Source organism: Branchiostoma lanceolatum, chromosome 5 (genome assembly GCF_035083965.1).
Source record: "Branchiostoma lanceolatum isolate klBraLanc5 chromosome 5, klBraLanc5.hap2, whole genome shotgun sequence".
NCBI lineage: Eukaryota > Metazoa > Chordata > Leptocardii > Amphioxiformes > Branchiostomatidae > Branchiostoma > Branchiostoma lanceolatum.
This window is the reverse complement of record NC_089726.1, coordinates 23,525,964-23,553,868: the sequence shown is the minus strand read 5'-3', so window position 1 is coordinate 23,553,868 and position 27,905 is coordinate 23,525,964. Positions and strand designations below refer to the sequence as shown.

Sequence of the window (27,905 nt, the reverse complement as noted above, 5' to 3'; positions counted from 1 at the left end):
TGCCTGAACTCAGTCCGATAGGGCAGGAATGGAATACATAATGGACGTGCCGCATGGTGCCGTTGTAGTAAGCATGCGCACCAAACATGACTTGTCTCTGTTCATTATACATGTACTTGACCAGTTTTTGACTACCTATGTCACCTTTTGACTACCTAATAGTATATAAATGAATACAACCACTAAACATTTCATTTTTAGTTGCATATCTGTTTATTTCTCTTTTCATGCAAAGCTGAGAAGAGGTTTGCCAATGATAATAAGCATCTGGGAATGGTGAGGTATGGCATGGTCACAGTTACACACTGGGAATGGTGAGGTATGGCATGGTCACAGTTACACACTGGGAATGGTGAGGTATGGCATGGTCACAGTTACACACTGGGAATGGTGAGGTATGGCATGGTCACAGTTACACACTGGGAATGGTGAGGGATGGTATGGTCACAGTTACCTACACACTGCCCGCAGTCACTGCTGGTACTTGACTTGTTAGTTTGGTATATTGCAGTTGAAACGGGGAACATATTTGCCTTGATGGCATACAGCTGTCGTCATACTCAGTAACTCGTAACCGTATAAGCAAAATCACCCTTTTCTCAGAGAAGCCATGATACACAGCGGCAAAGGAACGGAAAGACTCCGAGAAAGTTCGGAGGAACATGTGTTAGTATGTAAGACGAATCGTTTGAAATATTTCAATAGATATCTGGGTCATGAGATGTGCTCTAGCTGCAGATGTTACACTGTCTTTAATGAGACATTTAGATATCCTATATGGTTGACGATTATATAATGTTATGATATGGTTTATGATTCAACGTTTATAGTCTGATGCAGAAGTACAGAAGTGAGAACGCACACAGTAGCGCACACCAGAATTATTTTGGTTAATCAGGAATGGATGTCAGACGTGTTGGCCGTGCTGGGGTGGTCTTCGGTTTGCTGCTCACACGTTGTCGTTATTGTTGTTGTTGTTGTTGTTGTTGTTGTTTTTGAAGATCTTGTCACGGTACGCAGCTCCGACACGGACCCCTGGCAGGAAGTAGTCGACTGTTGGGTCAGCCGTGGTTCTGCAGTGAAAACACGTACCAAAACTTATAACAACACAAACACACACACAAACAAACAAACAAACAAACAAATCACTTGTACAAAAGTCAGTTGCAAGTGAATTTATTGATTACTATATGTTGCTGCCTCACCGTTTCTAATTGATAGATTATAGGGAATAAAAGCTTAGATTATGTTCCGTAGCAGTTTTAGAATAGTCACTTGAATCAGTTGTCACCATGTTAACTTAAACTTGCACTGTCTGTATCATTTTTATATGCAGTTTCATGTACATTGTTTCATATACATTGTATCATGTTGAAATTAGCCCTCAGGCAAGAACTTACAAATAAACTTACTTATATATAAACCCGAGGAAAATCTTATAACTTTGCACATCAGACATCATCGTCAAAATGACGCTTGCGTTGAAAACTTGGCAACTGCTTAATACTTACTACCTGTCTCTACAGCAGTATTTACCGACAGCATCATAATATGCTGGTGGTCTTAAAATTCTTATTTTAAATTTTATCCAGACCATATACGTCAAAATTCATGGCAAATTAGAAGAGAACGATATGATACCCCTTGGATCGTAACAACAGAACAGACTGCCGCGTCACCGTGTCACACAGTTTTGTTAGAGGATACCGAACATGACTACTTTTTGAGAGGAGTAAGGGAGGCAATCTACATCAGGGCACACCAGCCAAGACTCAACCGGAACTGGGGAGGGGGCGATATTGACTTCCAACAACCATTTGACCCATTGATGACGTCATAAGTAAATAAAACTCAGGTGTCCAAAGCAATAAGTCAGAAAGCTGAGGAAGACCAGGAGAACCAGTCGAAAATTCCGGTAATTACCTTTTTTTTTTAATTTTGTGTGTGTGTAGGAGAACAGTTTAATTCTTCATAATATAACAAGAAGCTTTACCTGTGGGCAGCCGCCTGAGACCTCGCCCCCTCATAAGGCTCGTGGGTCAGGCACCACTCCCACAGGTCCTGGGCGGTCTCCGTGTGGGCGGCGCCGTGAGGGAAGCCGTTGTTAGTCGTGATCTCCCGGTACGTTCCCACGGAGCTGGACAGAAACATTAAAAATGCGTTAATACAATGATGGTTCCAGAGGGAAATAACTGAATACAAATTATCTCAATCGCATCAAAGTTACCTACGCCAAAAATCATAAAAATTCATCCATCCACTCTCAACTTATTCTGTTTCATGGTCTGCAACTGAAACGCCCCCTGCAGTTCCAAAGAAAGGCACGAGAGGTCCCAAACTAATGCCAATTGTTCCCGAGCACAGGAGCTTCTATCCTTTACCAGCCAAAAATCGTGACCATAACGTGCATAGAACACGAGGTATCAAAACCGGATCTGATGCAGTAGTAAAGAAAGCCGCCAGGGGGCCCAAAGTCTAATCATTGCTTTGGCGGGACATTGGCCTAACCACCTACCAAGTTTTACTACAATTCACTTATAGCTTCTTGAGCTATGCTGCTAAACCACATACATACAAACGCTACCGAAATCATAACCTTGTCGGCGAAGGTAAAAAAATCATGTGACTATCCAAGACAAACGAATGCTTTGAGGTTATTCAGTCTAAAATGAAGCTTATTTAATTAGTCAATTTTTTTAAGATTTTATGTCTCACGCCTTCGGAGTCCGAGTGCGTTTTGGATCGGTGAAGTTGGTGTAGAACAGTCCAAAATGCTCATGTATCCCAGAAGCCCATTCCACATTGTCCATCAGCGTCCAGGCGAAGAATCCTTGATGGTCGATCCCGTCCAGTTCGATAGCTGTTTGGAGAAGGGAATGCATCAGTGGCATGTTTCTGTAGCTTGTTTGCGAATTTGACGTCATTGTTAAGGTAATAAACTGGCTTTCCAATTAAACATAAACAGCATTCGATATAGTCGACAAAGTAACAACGGAGAAATGATTGATCAAATCTAAGCTTCCGAACTTGATCTGCCAAAGTTGTTTTCATCGAAACTTTCTACTTCCGTTCCACCCTTCCCTCTGCCGTTTCTTTCCATGCAATCACAAGATTGGTCGGTATACTGCCCGATCTCAGCTTTCATTCCTTCCTTCCTTCCTCCTATCTGCAGGCAGGCCATGCGATCGGCAGAGGGCACGTTTTCCCACCATGTACCTCGCTATTGCTCAATGGCGGACTATACTAGGTAAATCTGTGTATCTAAAAATGCAATTTGAATCTATCCTTGCAATCTAAGCGACATCCGGGAAGGTTTGATGTGCGTTTCGACTGATGAAATACCTATAGTGCTATCTGATGGTTGTGTGACCAGCTTTTTTTAAAGCCTTTCTTGTATCTCCTTCATACTCGTGGTTATGTAGCATAATGTCAACCACTAACCTTTCACCACTTCGTTTGTGTACAACATGTAGTAGCACTGCCTCCAGACGTCGTCAAACTTGGGTGGATGAAACGTTGCCTCCGAGATGCCTGTCTCCGTCAGGTAGAACGTCCCGTCGTACTGGTACGTGCGCCTGAAGTAGTCCAGTTGTCGGCGGACAGCCCAAGGTGTTACCCGCAGGAATATCATCTCACCTGGTGGAAGAAGAAATCTGGTGTATTCATGACCGTGTGATCATTCATTATAATTGACAGAACCATCAGATCTAGTAGAGCTCACCATTCTGCAATATTGCAAACAGTGGGAGGTCCAAAAGTACGCTTCCTTATGTTGCAAAACGCGCCATTGTCGGGGATGTTTGTAGTTATCTTCGCCGAGTACTTGTACTCGGAGAAGATTATGTTTTCGGTTGAGAAATCTGTTGGATGGGTCTGTATGTATGTCAAGAGCATATCTTTATGATTTTTGGTAGGTGTGTAGTGGTTGTGCAAAGGATGGTCAAGTTCGAAAATTGTTCACTTTGCGTTTTTCAACAATATTGTAGCGGACTTTGCATTTTTTTTTGTGTTTGTACGTAGGCAAAAAAAGAGACGGAAACATTGATGGATCTTCATGATTTTTTGTAAGTGTGTAGATGTTGTGGTAACGGAGGTAAAGTTCGAAAATGATTTACCTGGCTCTTTCCTACAGTAATGCAGCAGGCGTTGTGTGTGCGTGAGTTTGTATGTCGCCAACATAACTCGAGGAGCTGTTGACGGTTGTGCATGATATTAAGTGGATGGGTAGGGGTGTCAAAGAGGAAGGTCAATTTCGATAATGGGCCTCCTAGCGGGTATTTAAGGTACTGCAGCGGAGCTTCAAAGTATGAGGCTAGATTTTCTGGAGGAGTCAGGTTCATCATTTTTAGGTGATAGATAGCTTCTGGGACAGCAAGTGAGTGGTGTAAATTAAGGCCCCCTATCTGCTTGTTTGGAACTGCAGTTGTCGTTTTTGTTGTTACCTTTGGAGACGAATAACTCCAGCAGGGATCGATGGATTATCATAATTTATGGCACGTGAATAGTTTGGGTGATGCTTTACATTATTGAATACTTATCATGCAAATAAGGAAATAATTTGCATAATAAATGAGGAAAGTTTATTAATCCGCCAAAAGCTTGTAGTCAAATTTCATGCAAGTCATGATTTTTAAGTGGTGTATAGCTCTTGGGGCAGGGGGTAAGTGATGTAAGTTTAGATCCCCTAGTCGCTAGATGCTTAGAACTGCAGAGGTCTTTTTTCATGTTACCTTTGGAGACAAATATCTCGGGTAGGGTTTGATGAATTTGCATTGTTTTTGACAGGTAGGTTATTGAGGTAATGATAAACAAATCTAGTTGTATGACATTGTAATCAGGGTCTAATTAAGTGGTGAAATAGGCTTGTTTATAATTGCGTTATAAAGTATCTCTTGTCGACCTACATCTAAGGACAACACCTGTTTGTCACTTGGGCTTAAGATTGATGGTCGGCATTCCTTATATGGGTCAGGCAGCACTATATCACCCGCTTGGAGGGAGCTAATATCAACAAACACAAGACTGTTACGCATTCACTGTTCGCGTGGGACAAGTCAAAACAAAAACTGGACACGGCGTTTCTCAATTCACCGCCATTATGTTTCAACTGCACACATGTGACTATATACATGGCATGTTGCAAGAATTCTTTACACAACATTTATGTGAAAACAAAAATGAACACGTTGGAGATCGATACGTATAAGGAATTATGTGCATGCAGCAGGCACTACAGAAGGCATTATACTAAGCTTTATGTTGCTTGTAAAATGCCGCTGTATATACCACACTTACGCTGGATGTGGACCACAGTCCTTCGTAGATGAGAGTACGAAAAGGTTCTTGCGCATATAGTGACATAAATATCCTCAAAACCAGGAAAGCCTTCAAAACAGACCCATCAGGAGCGCTAGCGTTGCACGTCTTTAGGACCAACCCCGAGGCACACGAGCACAATATGCAACACCTGACTAAACTCCTCTCCAGGGTGTTTCACATTAAAGCCAGAGACACGAAAAAAAGATATCATAAAACAGTAACAGCCAGGTCTCACAAATCTAACACTCCAAAACACCAACTAAAACAGAAGGCTTGAGAGAGATATTGTCAATAGCAGTAGAGCCATCGTCACTGCCAACGTTAACGTTTCAGACGGAATTGTTAAGGGCGCATTTGCAACAGTATTAGGCATTGACAGCACGGGTCATGATGCCTGAAATATGGAGCTGTGTAGGGTTGACGTCTTGTGTTAAGTAACAGTCATCACCCCTCCCCCTGTTCCAGGTCTGTCTGTTCTAAAGGCCGTTGCTTGTGGCAGAAAATGTTTAGTCTGTTGTTGGCCATTCAGGAAGGTTACCACGAAGCAGAAGACATCGACGTGTTGATCTGTCAGCTCTCATGTCTTCTAGATGTTCCGCCTAGGAGTATATTCAGGAACTTGACATGAATGCAAGTATCGTGGTCTTCTGTGCTGCGTTGTTGTGTAACCTTTGGCACAGGTAGCTGTTTTAGGCGTTCCATTTCTTTAATAACATATATTTCGGTTTACGGTGTTGTAATTGCATATGGTTTAAATCCCAATAGATACATTCCGTTCAAACTCAACACGGCTTAAGGCAACATATAACTGACTTGGGAAAAATGAGCTTTGCGCTCGAAGGGGACAACAATTTTGCCCAGTGATTTACCTCGAACTATATCAGTATATGTACAGCCCCATGCTAAAGACTGAGGGTACTGTTCTCGTTGTGCTTGGATCGTCCGCTTGTCGTAACCGTTGGGGAACCGAATGTTCTCTTTTAATGGGTACCGAGTTTGGGTGAATCTTTCTTGTATTGTCGGCAATTGCTTGTTTGCCAACGCGATCCCTGTCGAATTTTACGAGGATGGTGTGGAGATGGACTGGAGTGCATACATGTAGCTACCACAGTCACTAAATTATCGACCACTCAACAGCATGAACATCTACAGACCACACACCTTGCCCTAAGCAGCCATTATCGATAGACTACAAAACTTCATTCCTCAACGTCCAAGTGACATCTTGACAATTATCCTGGGTGATTTCAATTTCGACCTCTTCCTCCCCAAATCCTTATAATCCGTAACGGGACAGTTCAAGCTCAACTGACAATAGTACCCTTCTAGATTACGTTTACGTCCGTGGACATGTACCAGACAGTATAAGAGATACTGTAATGGACACATACTATACAGACCACGACATGGTCTGTGTTGCCTTGATATAACAACAAACTGCTACTTAAGGTAATACTGTCCATACACACAAAGCTACTTTTTTGACAAGTTAACCCTTGGCACATATAATTCAAACGCTCTCCTGACAACAGCATTTATACTTACATAAGCATTGATTGTAACATACATTTCTTATCTAACTTGCAAACTACTATACCCTGTACATAACACACACATGTCAATTGATAGACTCAAGTTAATATATGAGGTAACATTTATAAACATAATAGATTTAAGAACTCTATAAAAAACACCGCTCTCTGCACTCTTTATAGAAACCCTTGCTTATTCGTCGAAGATATGTGTTCGTGGAACAATAGTTGAATACATTTTGCGACTTCACAGGACTCGCCTCTTAGGTCCCTTACCTGTCGGCCAGCGTGGGTCAACGGTCTCTTTGTAGCCTTTCAGATCAGGGACCATCACGGACATCCAGTTGAACCAGCCAGTTTCGTCCACGTCGCTAGTGTCGTCAGTAGCGTAGATGAGGCGAGCCGAGTACTGGTTCAGCCCCACGAAGTCAGATGTGCCGCGGTTGTAGAGAATCTCCTCCTCCGTGAAGACAGGGAGACGAGACACAGACCGTCCCTATGACAGATAAACTTAATTAAGGTGTTTGTCACAAACTCTAGTGTAGTTCGCTCCAAATATAGACCACCCCACATACGCTTGCAGTGATGGCGTGTTTGAAGCATTGGTTAGAAATGATCAGCAAATCGATTCCTTAAAGTGAAATGTAGGGACTGGGGTTCAAGAACTATGGAGTGAAGTAGCTTAGTACAAGTGCAGTGATGGGGCTACTCTTACCTCCTGCTGACTGCTGGCTGCAATGATGTCTATCATCTCCTGTGGGTAGTTGCCGTTGCCGAAGATCGGGTTTGCATACCAGCCCACGACGAACTGTTGATAGAGATGAGCGCCGAGAACATCCTGCGGGTTGTTGGGGTCCTTGGGTTCACTCCACAGGGCCCCGAAGACGATACCCAAAGACCCCTGTTGGTCGGCCCGGAACTCCTCATCGTACGTGTGCCAGGCGCGGGCGTGCGCGCGAATGACGTTGTGGGCTGCCTTGTACTGTCGTTGGACAAGAACAGGATGGTAAGTAACTACGTACGTATTGAACCTTTCAGCCATTGGGAACGATTGCACGTCTCCATCCTAATTCATTCAAGGCATATCCTCAAGACTGAGGAAAGTGTAATAGTGAATAAATGAATCCAACATTTAAGAAATGTAACACTGATCGTCGTTCTGGTACTGATTCTTACCACTGTCTTGGTTACACACCACGACCAATCGACCTCTTTGAAGTTCAGATTTGAATCAGCCATGACCCGACAAATCGCTTCCGAGTTTGCCTTTAAGGACTACATCTGGTAACACAAACTCGCCAGTCGGATGTGGGAAGGTGTCCGCTTGCAGGATGATTTCGGACTGACAATTATGGCATTTTATAAATGATATAATCCGACCGCCATTAAACCTTTGAACAAATGTTTTCTCGAGGTCGATTGGTCAGGGTGTTACAACGTTGATTAATTGGTAACATCGCTATCATTAATTTTTGCTTATTAGTAAATGACACCTGTAAAAAAAAACACAACATACGAGCGTATGTCAATTGTGCATATTTGGAAAGGTTATAAGTGGAGACGTAATAGAAAACCATCGGCTGTACATGCTGTATACATCTGACGTACCATTTCAGTCCTATCATGGTCCCATACCCCGGGAGGAGCCCCGGCGATCCCGTACCCTGCAACCACGAAAGACCATGGCTCGTTGAAAGTCACCCAATGCTTGACCCGGTCTCCGAAGGCTTGGAAGCACACGCGGGCGTAGTCGTTGTAGTCCTCGACAATAGAATCACTAAGCCAGATCCCGTATTTTGCCTTAAAATCAAAATACATGACAAACCGTTAATTTTCTTATAGTTCTATCGCAAACACCAACGTGGTTCAATGCCGAATAACAAATGATCTTGTGTAAGATTGCTCATATCATCTTTACATGTACTTCGTACCTACATTTAATTCGTACAAATAACTATAATTTGTACTGAATGCAGCTTACGATAACAATACTACGATGTTTTCAACAGCGTCGACGCGTTTCCCCCGAATATTAGGTTGAATTGGGAACAAACAACCCATGATCAGATATCAGACTATATTAGAGGGATGCTGTGACTATATGATATGACCATGAATGGTTGATAAGGCACCGGGTACACACAGTTCCCTTACCTACCTCTAGCGCCCGAGGTGCGTCCCAGAGCTACCCTATGTACCGGGGTAATATATTTTATTTCAACGTAGTGTTGCGTACCTAAACATCGGACCTGAACTGAACTTTTAAAAACGTTTAGGTTCAGGTCTAGAAAAACCTAAACGTTAGGAACCATTTCTGTACTTGCGAAAACTATCTCTCCCTATAATCTCCTTTTTTTTTGTTCTAATCAATCTAAAATCTTCCGAACATCGTGAAATTTGCGCTATGAAAAAATTGATATTTTTTATGTTCATTACTGAGCTTTTGTGTTTACTACTGACTGTATATACTTTTTCATGTATATTTTTCAAATTTCATGTAGAATTCATACCAACCTGCAATTTTACATGTAACCGAATAAAGGATTCCTAGCACATATATGCCATTTTACATGTCCGAGGACCTCAGGACTTAAATCATGGCCTGAACCTGAACATGAGTTTAGGTACACAGCACTAGTTACATGTTTCTACTTACATCCAGTGCCTGCGGCCCGTCCCAGTGGTACAGAGTGACGTACGGCGTCATGCCGTTGATGAGAAGCTCGTTGATGAGGTTGTTGTAGTAGTCGATGCCGTCTTGGTTGATGCCGCCCGCCACAGTGCCGTCTGGGAGGATCCGGGCCCAGGAGATGGAGAAGCGGTAGGCGTTCAGACCCAGCTCGTCAATGGTCTCAACGTCTCGGGCGAACTGGAGCAAAAACATTCAAACATTAGTGTGGGACACGGGCGATAGGACAAGGCTGACAAGGGGGATTACAACTGGATAACAACGTTCTTTGAACACAACAAAGTGTTTTATTCATGACCATTTTCGTCAACCGTCTGTCACGACGTTTCGTCAACCGTCTGTCACCTTCCTAGAGTCAATTTTGTTCTGTTCTGTTCTGCTACCCAAGCGTAAAGTAGTTTAAAAGTAGTCCATACAGACTCAGTTATGTAGATTCAGTCACATTTGGCGGACCACATTCTTAAGAGGTAGATGGATGTAAATGCCTCACTTTGGGGACCACATTGTTAACACCGCAGGTTCTACCCATCTAAGTATACGTGTAAATACTTAACGTTTGTGACCGCATCTTTTAGCAGCGACACATATTTGTAGTGCGTAACAGAACCAAGAAGAATCGCCCTGAGGAAGGTGACACAAGGTCAACTTGTAAAGATGCAATCAGACATGTATCTCTTATGCAACGTTGTCCAGTATGATGCGCTCTTTCAATATCTCAACTGCGCGTGCGCGCGCGTGTGTGTGTGTCTCTCTCTTCTTGAACGAGGACATCTGTGATGTCATCTCGGGAGACAATGAGTCCTTCTGCTCCACTCAGTCCGGTCTTCCATTAGCGATCTCAGCTCTGTTGTTGAGATGTCACTGAGCCCAGCATCCCTTTTTAGATTGTCAATGAGGGTTGTGCGTCTCCTGCCCCTTTTCCTCCTTCCATCTGTTGGCTCCCAGAGGATAAGCTGGCTGGCTGTCAGCTCGGTATGCCGGACGCAGTGTCCAGCCAGTGCCATCCTTCGGTGCCTTATCTTCTGGGAGAGTCTGGGAAGATCGCCGTAGAGTACGGAGTTTGTTATACGGTCCTCCCAGGTGACATTCAGGACTTTTCGGAGCATCCGGGTGCACATCCCGTCGAGTGACCTCTCGTCCTGTACCGTCAGAGTCCAGGTCTCCGAGCCATACAACAGCACACACTCGACAGTTGAGACGAAAAGTCTTCGCTTGAGTTTGTTGTCCATGTTGGACTCCCAAACTCTTCTCATGCTGTGAAGGGTGCTCCAGGCAAGGGTTCGTCTTACTCTGATGTCATGCGCTGTTGAGGCAATCCATCCGCCCAAATATCTGAAGTCCTTGACAACCTCAAGCTGTGTACCATCCAGGGAAGTTACTTTCTCGTCGGTCGTGTTGTAGGCCATGACTTTGGTCTTTTTGGCATTCAACTGTAGGCCGATCCTTCTACAGTGTCGTTCCACCTCTGCTAGGAGGATACAGGCTCTTTCTGCTGTATCGGGGATCAGCGCAAGGTCGTCTGCAAAGTCAAAGTCTGTCACTGTTCTTGCTGGGACTCGACGGCTAGCTCTTCTCTTGAGGGTAAACCCCAGTTGTTCTTCCCTTCCATCGATGGCACATCTGGGAGCGTAGTCAAGTGCCACGACAAACAAGAAAGGTGCCAGCGTGTCCCCTTGCAGCACACCTGCCAGGATTTGGAAGGTCTCAGTATCTCCGTCTGGAGTCCTGACTTTGGCCCATGTCTGTGAGTAGGTTGCTCCTATTGCTGTCACCAGTTTCTCAGGCACTCCGTAAGCTTGCAGGATGTTCATGAGCTTTCCACGGTGGATTGAGTCGAATGCCTTTCGAAAATCGACAAACGACATGACGCGTGTATGTGTGTGTGTGTGTGTGTGTGCGTGTATGTGTGTGTGTGTGTGTGTGTGTGTGTGTGTGTGTGTGTGTGTATGTGTGTGTGTGTGTGTGCTGCACTAGACATCTCTCAAGCACATTGTTTTTCAAAGTGGCGGATATATGTGGCGGATAGATGTTGACAGTTCTTACATAGTCGTAGCTCTTGGTGGCTTCGTCTCCTTCATAGGCCCCCAAGCTATGTGCATAATGGTCCCACATCGACTCTCCTTTCCCCGCACGGTTCCAGGCTCCCTCAATCTAGGAAGAACGGCGGCGAACGGTTAAATGATAGTTTGCGAAAGATAGACAGAAGATAGCGGCAACGCAGTACAGAGCTATTTTTCAGCAAATCCAGCTTCCCCGTAATACTGATTCCAACTGAATAATGTAGCTTGCTTTCTTCCACAGAGTTTGCAAAACGCACATACTTCACATTAAGCGTGTTTATACAAATGAAACTGAGATCATATTTCCTATGTTGGAGAATAAGAATATCAAGAATGTAGCTTTATTTATACTAACCAGCGGTGACGCATATGATATTAACTAGATCTGATTCAGTAAAAATCTGTCTCAGTTTAGGGCGCGTCTCAAGTTAAGGCACCCTCGTTACCTTCTTCTTTTAAATTCTTTGATATTTAAAAGTATTTCCTTCCAGGACTATAATTCTCCTACAGATCTCCTGGCAGTGACATGCATTAAACATTGGCTTAGATGTATTACAAAATTGGCCAAGATGTATTTAGTCAACTTTTATACATACCTGGTATGACGCTGTAGCAGTCGACCAGAGGTACCCTTCAGGCACAGATCCAGGCCAGAAAATGAAGCGGGCTGGAAACAGAAGAAAACATGATAGTTGATTTCCACCGATCGCTTACCTCATTTACAACTGCAAGTTCCATTGCTTTGTGATTGATGCCAGACACAGTTTTTACACGACCTTTACAGATGAGATATATATTGCGTACAAAAAGTGCAAAGAAATACGCGGCTCGTAAACGACACACATGGGCACCTGTTTGCAATGATTGTGACCGATCGGATCCCCACTTCGACAAGCCCGTTCAATACTTACTGAGCTCCGCCACTGACTCGGACTGGACGCCCACCCAGTACCTGTTGCACTGTCTCACAACCGTCGCCCTTTACCGAAGATAGCAATAAAAGACAACGTTAGGTGCTAGTATTGAAGTGGTAGTCTTTTGAACTACGTACACACATGTTAAAAGTCAGTATGCTTCAGTAAGGCAATCAGAGATGGCAGACTTCAACCCCTTAAATACCTCATCAGTGCTTCTATTTTTATCTGTCGGATCATCGAAGTGAAAAGTGGTTTCACCGTATCTGTTGATTAACATGACCAACATTGTTTGCAAACTTTTGTCGAGGTGCCTTTAAGTTTATTGATATAAAATATCAATTCTACAATTGTTTTTTTTTAACGTTCAAGGAGATTTTGAGTGATTTGATAAATATTGCATGAATTATCCATATATTTGTTTTTTGCAGGACCACAAACACGCAGACATAACAGAAATAATAAGACATTTCATGAATCCAACTGCACATGCGCAGATCAGAGGTGAAGGTCCCTGGCTTGCAAACAGTTCTCGTCTCAACCATGATTTATACATGTCCAGATATATATGGCCTCTGTTGGTCGGTCAGCATAACAATGTCCAGACATCTTTTGTTTACATCTAAGGGTACTTCACCTTTGACCTGCGCATGTGCAGTTCAATCCATGAAATGGCTCATACAACAATTCATTGGGGTGAAGTGATAAAGGCTAATATTCTAGAGTCGTGGTCAGTTGTTAACAGTCGTATTTGCATGACGAACTAATTGTGTGAACCCGCATTTTCCCTTTGTTTCTGCCACGTCACCACCCCGTAGCGTGAGCCCAGACACCAGAGAGACCCAACATCGGTACTTACACAAAGTAGATCTCGCCCAGCTTCCTCTCCCCCTCTGGCATCTCCCACGTCAGCCTAACCTCGTTAGTTCGCAGAGGCCTGCGATTGGTGATGGTGTCGCCCTGAGAACTGCACGTGATACGTTTGAGACCGGAATGCTACATGGGGTTGGGGAGGGGGTCGAATTACAAAATGTTGTAAGATACACTGGCATTAACAAACCCTTCAGGCGCGTTACGCGTAGATAAAACACAATGGAGAAATGTACAATGCTTGTGTATATATAAGTTATGCTTTTTCTCATCAGTGAGTACTCTCCGATCGGAGGGTGGGGTACTCTCTTTGGGGCTGTATGAGCTCTCCACCGCCCGGGTCAACTATGGCATATCTAGCACGTCGACAGAACGTAATGCGTATACAGAAGAATCCACTTGATTGCACAACGGATTAACGCACACTACATTTAACTGCACCAAATCCCCAAATCCCAAACCGGTTCCCATTCACTCCATTGTTAGTGACTCCGCATATCTGCACGGCTCATTGGCATCAATGCCGGATAACTGCACCAAATTTGTTCAAACATCGTCGACAAGTTCCGCTGACTGAAAAGGTCCGCTAAAATCGACAAACGCGGTACAAATAAGCCGATACCTGCCTGTGTAGAGGCACAATACCGCCAATATGTCTAGAATTGTTTTGAGTAACAAAAGAAGGTGGTCTCCATTGACAATCACATTGATAGCGATCGTATGGGAGGTCCAGGGTGGGTCACGGGGCGCGCGGGTCGGCACCATAAAGAGACACACGCCTACCAAAGGCATCACGCTTTGGCAGACAGCATGCTGTACTCAATAAATATTGGTCTCTACCTGTACACTGTCTTATTACTGTGAATGCATTTAAGTTTGCGGGGATTTGATTTCGCGTTAAGGATGGCATGGGGTGTTGTCGGCCGGGTTTTAGGTTCGCGGCAGCACTATATTCACATACTGCTGCAATAGACCGGCGTCTTTACGTACATCTAGTCGCAGTTCTCAGATCTAGTTGGAAACCGCACAGCCACTCGGCAAGGGCTACAGACGCGTATACGTACATAGGAGTCGCTTTTGGCGGTGCGGTGCTGAGTAAAATCCGTTGCATAAGATATGTCTTTAGACACAACTAAATGAACCTATATACGAGATATTAACCTTAAATACGCGAACACGACCCTATACGATTACGTTCTGGCGACGTGCTGGCATACCTATATAGTCGGTATAACCGCCCTTCGGTGTAACACACCAGATTCGACGGAGCGCAGCGGTGAAGAGCTTCATAGCTCAGAAAGGAGACCAACCGATCCACCATAGACTGGACCAGGTTAGGTGTATAACGTACCTGTGACGGCGGGAGGAAGGTGCCGACCGGCTCCGTACTGCCGGGTCGCCGGGCCTGCAGAAGGACGGACCGGAACTGGTCCCCTGCCACACGGACTGGGGACCAACAGCAGGGTCAATTAATGGTGGCAATAGATATAATGTTTCCTTCCATTTAAGTGTATTAATGGAACACACAAACACCTAAAAATACACACACACCACACATATAAGTACACACACACACACACACACACACACACACACACAAACAAACACACACATGCACAAACACACACACACACATGCACAAACAAACAAACAAACACACACACACACACACACACGAACATACGTACACACACGCACACAAATAGACACACACACAAACAAACAAACAAACACAAACATACACAAACCCGGAGTATAAGATTCAGTCGATTAATGGAGATCAGGAAAGCTGAGTGATTCACGCAGTGATTCATAGCGATAAGTGGTTCAAACCATCACTGACAAAATTGAGACCATGCTTTTAAGCCCCCCTCTCACTAGGAGGAAACTAGTTGGCGACTAGTTGCAAATGACCTGTCACACTTGTGCGTATATCATGTCCGTGTGAGTTGGGTATTAAAATCATTGTCATACGCAGGCATACGCACAATACGAACCAAATGCGTATCTCAATCGTCCGGGAAGTTTCAGGTACGAAGGCAGACGCAAGGCACACGCAAGGTACGGCTAGTACGCCTGAAAATTTTGAAACTACCAAAAACGTTCGTGCGAACGCTGTTACGCAGCTCATCGGTCGACTTCGGTACGAGCGCGCTATGTGTTCGCGCTTCATACGCGGTAATACGCTTCTCTTGCGGCACGAGGTCTGAGCAGCGTCACATAGCGTACTTGCAGCGCAGATACAACGCGCGATGAGCGGACGCATAGCGAATAAGAATATGCCGTTCGTCCTGCGATTGGGCAGCGCACTGTACGTATCAGTAACGTATGACAAACGCACAGATAACGTACGGGTAGCGTACACATAGCGTACTCGACGAACAGCCGGGGTACATTCCAGATTTGGTATTTCATTGGTCGGGTCGGGTATTCAATTTAGTTAAGGGCAGACAACATGGCAGAGAGGAAACAAACACAACCAGCAGAGTGTACATAACTTTTAATTCAAATAATCATTGAAATGCCCCACACAAATGTGTCCCTGTTACATATATGCATACACATAAAAGTTGTACTTGTCGTCACTTGTGAAGGCGTCTTTAAATAACAGTTTTCGTAACTACTGATATCAACGGAACCAAATTCACAGGGTAAATAATGGCTCTAAATGGAGTGTTCCAAGAGTAAGATTGGTGTCCCTGTTACACATATACGAAAGGTCCTACTTGTCGTCAGTTGTGGAGGCGTGTTCTCATAACAGTTTAAGCAAGAAAACCTCCTTGGTTTAAGTAAATACTAATATCAATGGAACCAAATACGCTCATAATTCGATAAGCATTAGTCGGAAGTGCGTCATGCATGCGGTCGGCAGACGTTGTGTGCGTCCGGAATACGCTCAGCATATACGTACCTGATACGGAGCTATTCGCTGCAAGGATACTAGTAATAGTATTGCGCACTTCATATGCAAATCATACGTGTCTCATACGCTGAATTCGTTACTCAGACTCTATTTGTGCGCCGCGCATAACTCAAGATATTTGATATTTTGAGCGTACAACTGCGTATTGTCAAAATTTGATACTGAATTCACACGGAATTGCTAATACGCACAAATGTGACAGGGGCTTTAGTCGTCAAAAAGTGTCAATTCAGATTTAAGATTTGTTTGCTCTAATAAATCCATATACATATATCATTTACATATACATGATACAAAACACATAATAGAGTGAAATCTGGTATATCGTTAGTGTCAGTTCGTTTTAGTAATTACAGTCACTGTAAAAGTATTCTAATGTTATGCATATATTTCATGATATTTTAATCACGTTGCGCCAAGTATCATTAGTGAACATCCTTTTATCACTGCAAATCTTTTATGATCATTTCAATCATTTAATATTTGTTTTAATTCAGTAGCAACACTGCAGTTTCCGATAGCAGCAGAAATAAAATAATGTTGTACAGTCACTCAACAACACTGGGCGGCACGTGAGGTTCACGTGATCAACGCATGGCAATAATGTTTTGACGAGCGAAAATGTAGCGTAGGTGAGGGAGGTGAGGGGGGTCGCTAGGTTGTATCAAACCTTTCTAAAACTAGGAAGAGTTTCAAATCTCGAATCGACATAGATAGTTTGAATCAAATTGAATATAAAATAAGGATTAACGTCAGGTACTTTAAAAAAAACTAGTTATTGTGTAAGCTAGAAAAACATGATGAGGTGCGCGGTGTCAAATTACATATGAAGTACGTCATGCATGACGCTTCCAGGTGACTTGTTGTTACTTGTTCAGGAGTTTATTCTGTTTAGATCGCTGGGCGTAAACCTATTTCATTGTTTTGTATTACGGAGAGTCATGACTTAGGACCATACTTACGCATTTCTTTATTGCTCATGAGAACTGGCTTTGGCAAATAAACCTCGACGGTAACGGGGGGTGTCCATTGTCCGGTAAGGTCCATAGTCCGGTAAGGTTTTAAAAATCATTGTTGCGGAGATATGCATGGGTAGCTGCATATGATAAGTACACCTAGTTACGGACTAAACATTCATGTAAATCACCACGAAGCTGGAGTATGTGTTGAAGTTGGTAAGCCCCAAACGGATAAAGATTTCAAAAATTGCACAAGTTTGACGCCTTCCGTGCGGGTTGACGAGCGAACGCATCGAGAACATGCCCCTCGAAACTCTTTAATTGTTCATCGTAGAATACAACATGTAAAAAGATACCACCACATATAGGAAGGACATTCATTAGACTTCCTCTTAAAACAAACCTATATACCATCTTTGCCTTTAAAGTTGGATAATCGGAGTTAAAATGACGCCGCAGTGTTCATCCTGTCGCTCCACCATCTTTACCAATGACGTATGACGGCAGCCAAAAGATGTGCCTAACACAATTAAATTAGTCAACCCGCCGGTAGAGCGCCGACCATTCCAGAAAATTGAACCCTACCGACTGAAAAAATCCCATAGATATTGCTGCTATGAATGACAAGGTTGAAAAGACCATCAATGAAGCCGAAAGCGTAAAGACATACGATCGCAGGCAACGCAAACGATGTCCCGCCATTTTGTTTTCGGCGGCAGGTTAATTGATCTCACCGTGACAAGGGAAATTTCTATCTCACCATATTTGAACAATTACTGTAATACAAAATATGGCACATATTTGCGATAAAAAATGATATTGCAAGGCTTTAGTGTAATTCTATTTACATGGGATGCTTAAACATGCACGGTAATGACCTGCTTGTCACCTTACCGGAGTTTGGACCCCCTTTTTGTGTTAGAACGTTCCACTAGAATGCAAACCCCAAAACTGCCGTGACTTTTGTGCGTAATAAAACAAAGTGCGGAACGCTCCTGTTTAAATGAAAACTATGTACGCGTAGCTTTAATCACAGTTATATGCCTGTTGCAAGATCTAATCTTGTTTTTGGTGGGTTCAGGGCAAAATGTACGATGACAAAAGACATATGCATGCGCATTCACTTAGAACAGTTTAATACCGGACTATGGACACCCCACGTTACACATAGCCAGGCATGGTTGGGAGTGGATCGGGAGCTAAGTCGTCTGGTGCTCGGACGATGGCAGAAAAGGAGATAGTCACTGACCATTAAACCTGTGGTGTTCCTTGTCGTAGTCCGCAGATAAGCGGTACGGGCTCGGTGTCGTCTGCGGGCTGGCCGTAGCTCGTGTGAGCATCATCCCCGCACAGGCCGACTCGTCCGCGCCCTGAAGCCAGCAGGGTGTCGGTGTGGCGGAGCACAGTCCGGCCGTCCAGAACAGCAATGCGAGTAGAACAAGCCACTTCATCTGTAGGAGAGATGAAGTGTCTATCACAATCTTGCATATTTTCTTATTGTTAATAGCATCAAAGCTGTGCTGTCAACATACAATTCAAACAAGGTAAGGGCGCGCGAACAAATACATGTAGTATGCATCTGACATCCGTATCGCAGTATCTAAATGTAGGGTACAAAGAATGAGCATGGCTTTTACATCGATTGCTTACATACAAATTATTACATACAATATATGCAAACTGCTCGTTGCCAATGCCCCCTGCAATGCGGTTTGTTTGAATATGAGATAAAGTGACAGTTGAGACAAAGTTACAGTAGAGACAAATTTTCGAAACGTTTCTCTGCTAGTCACGTAGACGTTGTTTAAAGTTCTCATACGTTTTCGACATCATTCAAACATCATTCAAAAACAATCTGTGGTCCAGTTATGAACGGAGGAGACGATCTTTGTCAGAGGGAAGTTGGAGATGGTCAGAGTGAAGTGGAAGATTATCAGAGGCAAAGAACTTGAGTACTAGCAAGTAGAAGTTTGTTTGACAGATTTGCTTGAATGTTTCACTACCTTCAGATGTCCAGCTGAATGACCGTGGACAGTACACTGCTTTGCTGGTTGTGCACTGCTACCTGGATGTAGGAAATCAAATAAAACTTGTAAAAACCCAACGTTTTTATACGCAGTCTTGAACATGTAGATTTAGAGCCCATCCATCGTAAGACAGGTGATGGTTTGGCCACATTCGTCATACGATCGTCGTAAGACCGCAAAGTAAGGATATTCTAGGGATAGTTGTGCATGTGTCGTAACAGATTCCGTTGTTTTGTTACCAAAAGGGTTGCCTTAGATCCTTGTCGGCGGTTGGTTCAGCCTGCTACCAAATCACACGACATCAAAACCGTACGGCAACGTTAACCTATGACAAATGTGACGGCGCTGTAAACGGCACAGCCACGGGAGAAGGCACGCCTGCGGGGACCTAACAATCCTGCAATTTTTGTAAGGTTAGATGGAAGGCAAAGCAACATACAGCGGCGCCAAAAATTCAGATTTATGAATACGTTAGTCTGTAAAGTTTGCAATGCTGGCGGTATTCCTAATCTTGCATCTAGCATATACTCCTAAATACCCCGTTTTTTAAAATCCCGGATATATGTCACCCTGTGGATTTAGGTGAAGTAGCGTTACCTTTTTGCTGTAACCTTTTGAACTTCAAAAGCATTGCCTACCTCCCATTTCACCATCACATATGATATCGATTACACTCCTTATTCTCTAACCCCTCACGGACCATTGTCCTTTCAAAGTCAAGTAGAAATCACGTGGCGGTAAGAGTCTATATCTGGCTATCTCTAATTATATGCTGGTTAGGATGTGTATCGTAGGCCAGTGGTTGGTTACCAAATGTATGGCTGTGGTCTGTTTTAGCGTAATTTTTGGCCTGTGGCGTGCTTCAGGGTGCCATATAAGAAAGATACAGATAAACTGGTGAGGATGAAGAACCAAGCTGCCATATTCTGTACGAACGACAACGACAGGGTTGCCATCGTTCAGGCCCAAATGAAAATAAATCCACAATGGATGTCTCTCAAAGACAGAAAAATATCCAAACTGCGCATGATGTACGACATGGCTAATAAAGTGGTGGACGTACAATCTAATAACAGCCCCTTAAGAACAAGAGGTGTTCACAGATTCCTAGAATTATCGTAGAGTGGACCTCAATGCCACCAAGTACTGTAGAAGCATCCTCACTAGAAAACCTTAAACAAAGCTTGCAGCTACACGTAGAATGACCAGCTGCAAACGCGCCGCGTGCCTGCGAAGCTGATGTGTTACGTCGAATGTTAGTTATATCTGATACAGATACGGAACGCCACAACATTATGTGATCCATATATAAAGAATATATATTGTATGCAAACTGCATAAAACGGTACAACATGAAAATAGGTCTGAAAAAAAACGTATAACGTTAGTTCCACGCAAGGAGGTCTTAAAACCTCCTTGTTCCACGCCATGGAATCTAAAACGTGAAAGCGCGGTGCCGCTTGGAACAAAAAAAATATCAGAAAAAGTAGAAGTAGGAACATAAATGAACACAAGAGCGGTGCCCGTGAATTGTAGAGCCGACGAAATAAACAAATTTTCACCTAGTGGTTAAAATCCGAACGGTGGAATAGAACGCTTTCCTAAATGTAGGATAGCGCCAACACTGGACTCTCGATGGGATCGTGGTAGTGCGTGTTTCCGTTGGGCAGTCTTCTCGCGGGTTTGCTCCCCGGCTCGCCGTGTTTCAGAGTGCGTTACCTTGTCCGCTGAACATGAATTTATACATATATCCTTATAAAGCTACACGTGACAGTCATATAATAGACCGAACACATAGCCACGCCCACCTCGATCGAAACAAAGAAATATAGTACACAGACGCAGAAATGCAAACACTTGACTCCAGTGGAGCCCGTCTCTTATTGGTTGCATTGCTGATTCTGATGGGCAGCCGATTGACCTCTCAACAAAGAAATGTTTGGTAACCAAGAGAAAAACGCCGTGTCCCTAGAGCTATTAACCGTAGCTAGTTATATTGAGAACCAGAATAACTTCCTATGCGGGTCACTAGCAACCCGCCCTTCCCTGATAGAGATCGCTTCACTGTGGTACTGGGTACTGAGTACTAAGTCTACTCTAAAGAATGATAGCAATCTAACGTTAGGGACAACCCACATGAGTTTGGGATTTCGGAAGACGAAACCCAGTTCAAACTTCAAACTTTATTGATCAATCAAAATTGCAGTCCTTTATCATTGGAATGAACTGTATTGATTTTACAATTACTTCTACTATTGCACTTTGGATAATTAGATACATGGAGCATAAAAACATTATTATTCAACATTATTAAGATTTTGATAACGACAATAGTAACGTGGACATACAGCATAGACATAGAGTTTGTGTTTGTGCTTATTCCATGATCCACTTGACAGCGGATCGAGCCCGTATGGACCTCATTTATTACAAAAGCGAAAAGGTTCATGATACACAGACATTTTCTTTTACGTTTTAATTCTTGTCGTTGCTTTGCCAGGATCGGACAACCAGCTGTTTGGGAAGTGCTCTGATGACGTCTCTGGTAAGGATGAAGCTAAGACCAACTTATTCCCAATCTCTTGAAAATGATTTACTTTCCCCGCTGCATGGTCACCACAAAAGAGAGGTCGAACCTCAGACTGAGGGCAAAGCATTGCGCTTCTTAGTGACATGCGGCTTCGCTACAGCTCGCGTATTTAGCCACGCACACCGGGTCGTCCCTACTCTTCTTGATAAAGTGTGTTGGGTTCTTTTACGTGCAGAGGTTTGACGCTTGATGCTTACGCATGAAGATACCTCATACACGGGGCTGCTGGCATTACGTCACCATCCGAAATGACGAATGCAATCGCTAACATCTCCGAGCTGGGGCCAGCCCTAGGATCAAACTCAGGCCCACGGATCCATGGAATTTGATCCATGTGGTCAAGCAGCGTGAGTGGGTTACCGCTTGCACCACGGGTACCAATTACATAATGCAGAAATATAAGCAGAATAGTCCAAGCTCTATCTACCATTGTGAGCTTACACGGAGCTTCTAGGTGTAATTCTCCACCAGTTTGCCTCACTGTTCCCTATGCCAGAACTAAGAGACTGCAGCAATCCTTCCTGCATTGCGCCATCAGACTGTACAACAACTTATCTTCCGGGTCCTGAACATTCAGTTTTTCGTTTGACTTGACTTGACTTGAAGTAGTGCAGTGAATTTTTTTAACAGCTCTGTATTTGTCTTTGTACATTGGTAACGATTTTAATGAAATCTGTAACAAATGGTACACAATTCAGAGGGAACGCAGTTGTGTTCTCTCTGCCTATGTACTTTTGATGAAGAAATGTGTGTAAAATGTGTGTAATGAATAAAAGTTATATGATTGATTATTGCATAAAATGTAGTTGTGCGTTACGATATCACACTCACAGTTGATATAGAAATGCTTAACAACTTCTTTACGTACATGATTGCATAGTCCATCAAAATTCTTTCCACCCCACGCTGTCTCCTTGTCGATATCACGTCTTGGGGCTGTCGACATTTTGCAAACATTTCCTTCTGAGACCATCTACGGTGGAAATGGAATGCACCAAGCAGAGGTGATAAGCACACGCAAGTTTGGCTATATCACAAATACTGTCTATATTCTACTACTGTGGATAAAAGTCGTTTATGGGAAATTTGGGCAACAGTATTATTCAGTCTTTTTTTAAATCTAGACTTGTTGGCAGGCTGACATGAGTTATAATAGAGATCGTGGCGACGTACATTGTGACGCACATTGTAACTACTCTGTAAACATAGAAGCCCTCCAGGTTAAGCATCTGAAGACTTCGTGTGGCCGGGCGGCGTTCCCGTGACTGAGGCGATGTCAGGTGACGTGCCCCGTGAGCTGAGTTCGTGTGCGGCATGGTCACGTGTGACGATCACGTTAAGCTTTGTTCAAATTTGTTTAGAAATGATCGTGATACTGCAGCTGATGCAACACCGACACGGACACGGACGCGTGAACCTTACAAACGATCGCAAGGCTGCACTGTTATGACTGACTGATACCTTACGTGCCTTGGATTATCGTGTCAGTATTAAGAGAAGGGTGAAGGTGAAGGTAGTCCCATATCTTTTGTGAAACTATAATGGCAGTGGGTTGTTATTAGCTGTGTTTAACACGTTTTACCACCCAAACCTAGCTCAGGTGCCGCCTTTTGGCGACGACTCAGGGGCGAGCCGAATTGATATATATTCTAGAAATTGCACATGAATGTGAAAGTTCATGGGACGATAACAGGAATGCCTGGATGTTTTGTCTTCATATTTTGTTGGTGGGTCGGTCTGTGCAAGACCTTGAAATGATTGGATTTTGGGCCCCCTAGCGACTTTCTATGGTACTGCAGGGGAACTTTCGCTTTTCAAATCTCGTGTTCTGAACATGCTATGGTCATGATTTTTTAGTGGTGGATAGAGATAGATATCGATAGATATCAATTATGTAAATTAATACTTCATTTGCATGATTAATGGCAAAATACTATAAATCCATAGTGGTAAATGATGGGAATTTCATTCCTGTACCATATGGAATTTAAGTAAATGTGGCCACTATTAGACACAAACCTTGCATATGAGGGCCTCATTTACGTAATTTATGAGGAAATGGTACGATATGTATTTTTGTTACTTTCATACATTGGACAACTTGTGTCATTTGGGTTGAGATGGTGATCAACTGATATGATTTATACGAGGTCCTTATTTGCATGTGGGCTAAAAAACAAAAACATTAATCGTCGCCATGGTAACATATTTTTTATGTTGCCAATCTTGTTACACATGGGTCGAGCGATGCAAGTCATGTTAAGTGCCTTTCCAGAGGGCACAGCATCGGTGGCATATCAGGGTATTAGAACCCATGGCCTGAGGATTATGGGCCAAAACCCCTTCAATCCCCACAACTCGCTTCGTACTTGTCAACAGAAGAACATATCTACTTTTACATTCCACAGTAACATGACAGCTGAGCTTTATCGTGATATAATTGGCCTCACACCGACAACACTGGTAAAGGTTGGTGTGTGGCGTTTTTGTGACTTACACTGTGGCACCGCACAAGCAAGCTAAGGGTACCCTGTCCTCGGTACTGACATGATTTAGACTGATGATAAAGTTAGCGGTCTCACCATGCCGGTGTCACAGGGATCTCGCACCCCCCATGAATTTGAACTCCCCGGTTCGAAATCACTATTGAATTTACACCTCCCGGTGCGAAATCCCTAGCACCCCCCCCCCCCCACCCCCCCCCCCCCCCCAAATCAATTTGTTAGCCCCATACTATAGTATGTGTTCTGTTACGGCATTCATAATTCACAGTCGCTACTATCAGATGCTATCTTTTTAACAAATTGAATGTGAATAATAGTAAATGAACGTTACTTCATGCGTGGTTTTGGTTGTAATTTCAGTTCCTGTAGTATGATAATACCAACATACAGTAATTGTTTTACGTTTACGAGTCTCTTGGTAGTCCTTCGAGACGAAGATGACGTTTACGAGTATATAATGCAAAAAGTACCTTTTGTTTACCTTTCATGTTCTTTTGACTAGGTATGTTCCTTTGATTATTGATGAAGAAAGACAATACAGCACATCAAATTGAATGTATCTAAACGCTATTTTAAATGCAAAAAAAAGGAATTTTGCAATTTCAAATTTGTAACATTTTCAGACAACAATAAACATAACAGAGAGTCATCATCATCGCGCTGTGCTGAAATACTAGTAGCGTTACATTAGTCCAGGGCATGGGGTCCCGGAGTCTTAGATCATAGATGTTAGTTCTGTTAGACACAGCAACTTGTAATACTCTCGATTACCACGTTAAACTATGGCTTTATTATATAAAAATGCAGTTTTAAATATAATTGCTGCACAGACAGAGCAAATATTTGGGAGAGGGGGTCAAAATCCCCAGGGTGGTTCGAGGAGGGGGTGCGAGATCACTGGCTGGGGGTGCAAGATCGCTAGTGATTTCGCAAAATCAGGGGGGGGGGTGCGAAATCGCTGGGACACCGGAATCTCTTGAATCGTGTAGGCGTGGCGCGTTTCCGGTTAACGGTCGCTGCCATTTGAAATGCCATATGGTTGACCGGTCGATGCCATATCCGAGCATATCATAACATTTGGGGGGCTGACAAGACGCACAAACGTATAGAAAGCGACATTTCAATAACAAAAACACAGTATCATATTTTAAAATATTATTAAAATATTATCTTGCAAAAATTTGTGAAAAGAGAGTGCACCAGCTCGAGTTCGACTGCAGGTCAAAAAGCCTAATCTCTAACATCACGTGTTGCAGCGTGTTGAGCGAGCGTGGTAATGACAAAATGGAAACAACGGCATACACAGCGTCGCATTACACGCAATTTAGTCCTTAAGCCGGCGTCACAATTCATGCGAGCGTCGGCCGAATTTGTACACCACCCGACGCTCGCCGAATTTCAAATTCGAACACTACTAATCCTAAATCCCACATAAGACGGTACCATCTCTTGGACACGGACAAAGTCAGAATCAACTGACCTGGTAACAAGCTCATATTTGGACCAACTGTACTTTCTGAGTTGTGGCAAATCTGTAGGTCATGAGTGAAGTGGACGGACGGGCACACTGAAAATAATAACATAGACAGGAATTTTGTTATAGACCAATCCAACAAAAGGAAGTATTGTCTTCGGCGTCCACATTCTATTTATAATAATCTTTTTTCAATGAAAATTTAACTTTGCAATCGAATTGTCTTTCGTTAGAAAAGTTTGGCAGCATTCTTTGACAAGTTGATATTAGTATTAGTTGATATCACAGTATTATTCATCATCTTATGTTATAAACCAAACTGGCGTTACCTTTTATTTATAAACAAGAAGGAATTCACCCAGAGCCCGTCCAAGCGCCCATCGACACCAGTACAACGCTCGCCCGAAGCACGACTTACTTTTCATGAGTCGGCCGGAACACTGACGATGGTCGTCCGATTATTGTACAAAGCCCGTGCGAGGCTCGCACGAGGCCGAAGAGTTCGGGCGACCTCCGACCGACCAAAAATCGGGTCTAAAATCCTCGGATGCCCCCCCGAATATTGGCCGAGCGCTGGGCGGTGCTCGGGCGAGCTACGGGCAACCTGTTGACGAGCTGTTCATTTTCAAAAATCGTCGCCGAGGCCTCGCTGAATCTAAGCGCAGCTTCCAGTAACCCGCGAACGTCGGCCGAGCTCCGAAAAATCGCCCGCGGAATCTCCAGGACGTCGGTCGTACTTCGACCGAAAATCCCCATTTGGAGCTCGCCGACAAGTCGGCCGAGCTAAATTCTTGATTTGTGACGGGGGCTTTAAGAAAACAGGGACTTCCCTGGTTCTGCTAGCTTATGGGCACTTTGAGTTTCTTCTTCTATCCACAAAGTTTTATCAAGACAGAAATTGACTAGGGATCATATCATACTTTACTGGTTCTTCAGATCATTTCTCATGCGGATAATTCATTGGGGAGTGCATGAGATACTTACCACGTTATCATATGAGGTCTGCGCAAACTTTATATTTAAAATGTTAGACTCTAGAGCCATAGAAAGTTGGTCTGGACGAAGTTGTTCAAAAGCAGCTCCTATTCATGTAAACATCATCGGTCGCTACGTTACATCGTTTTCTGTGTTTTTCTGTGTTGATATAAACACCGGTTTGGGATGTACGATATGAATTAGCCATTCGGGGGCACGACTGTAACTAGTCGCCAGTTAACCGCACATTGGCGTGTACTCATTATCGTTCGGCATCGATAGAGGGGAAAGTCGTGGGAATGAGTATGCGGTTCTTTTTGTTGGAATTACGAATAAATTAGGTATCTAAATTCTAAGCAGATGAGAGATAAAGATGTCCACTGGTTGGGCTTCGTTCAGGGAGCAATACGTTTTCCCGAATACGTAAATGAGTAGCACAAACCTTTGACTGGGGACTGCTGTGTCGTCTTCTCCTGGTCTGCTCCCGACCGTCTCCTGGCTGTCTCTGTCCCGAGCTGTGCAACTTAGTCTGCCGAACACGATATATATACAGATCTATAAGTGTCTACGTGGCATTCCTAATAATAGTGTTTCCAGTCGTCATGTAAACAGTGGTGGCACGCCGCTGTCTTGTGACGCAATTCTTTCCTTGATTAATGACAACGTAAAATTGACAAAAATGTGAACTTCAATAAAACTTCTTGTTTTTATATGGCTTTAAACTCTCCGTCGGAAATATAAAGTGGAATATCATGAGCACACGTGTACACAAAAGTAGCAGGTTTTATCAAAACACACTGTATACGAAACTAAATTCCAGCTTCGTATGTTTCCATTCATAGCACACGAGCCCTGGATGTCAAAAAGACACTGAACCTCTTGTCATTTACAGGAATAGTGACAATGGAGCTCAATGATGTTACATTTCTTTCCTTTGCTTTCTTTCCAGTTCAATAGATGGCACGTTGGTTGTCCGCTGCAGCCTGCCAGTTTGACTCTTATCTTATTGCCCTTGTAGTATCGGTAATTAGTTCAAAACTTCCCTTCTTTATTGCTGTTATGCACGATG

General features: G+C 43.5%; 1 protein-coding gene across 3 annotated transcripts; it reads right to left on the bottom strand.

The window, feature by feature from the left end:
• Window positions 1–189: 189 nt before the first annotated feature.
• Window positions 190–27,401, bottom strand: LOC136435769 (cytosolic beta-glucosidase-like). Of its 3 annotated transcripts, XM_066429483.1 has the most exons (17): window positions 27,279–27,350; window positions 25,868–25,954; window positions 19,270–19,331; window positions 18,516–18,717; window positions 14,736–14,830; window positions 13,374–13,510; window positions 12,512–12,579; window positions 12,197–12,267; window positions 11,584–11,691; window positions 9,508–9,720; window positions 8,460–8,651; window positions 7,567–7,833; window positions 7,128–7,347; window positions 3,442–3,636; window positions 2,716–2,860; window positions 1,994–2,137; window positions 190–1,073 (listed from the first exon to the last, which is right to left on the bottom strand). In XM_066429483.1, the coding sequence occupies exons 2-17, from the start codon at window positions 25,881–25,883 to the stop codon at window positions 950–952; spliced, it is 2,259 nt and encodes a 752-aa protein (XP_066285580.1). In that variant the 5' UTR covers window positions 25,884–25,954; window positions 27,279–27,350; the 3' UTR covers window positions 190–949. The 3 variants fall into 3 exon arrangements, with proteins under 3 accessions (XP_066285580.1, XP_066285577.1, XP_066285579.1); XM_066429480.1 differs by lacking the exon at window positions 25,868–25,954 and having other exon boundaries at window positions 27,279–27,401; XM_066429482.1 differs by lacking the exons at window positions 25,868–25,954; window positions 27,279–27,350 and adding an exon at window positions 20,856–21,024 and having other exon boundaries at window positions 19,270–19,327.
• Between the last annotated feature and the right edge of the window lie 504 nt (window positions 27,402–27,905).

Bases quoted from the DNA above. Each gene is read 5' to 3' on its own strand.
- LOC136435769 (XM_066429483.1), bottom strand. The intron at 18,718-19,269 runs GTAGTGAAACAT...TCTCTCCTACAG, and splicing joins ATTCAGCTGGACATCTGAAG to ATGAAGTGGCTTGTTCTACT. The intron at 12,580-13,373 runs GTAAGTACCGAT...TCTTCGGTAAAG, and splicing joins CTGGGCGAGATCTACTTTGT to GGCGACGGTTGTGAGACAGT.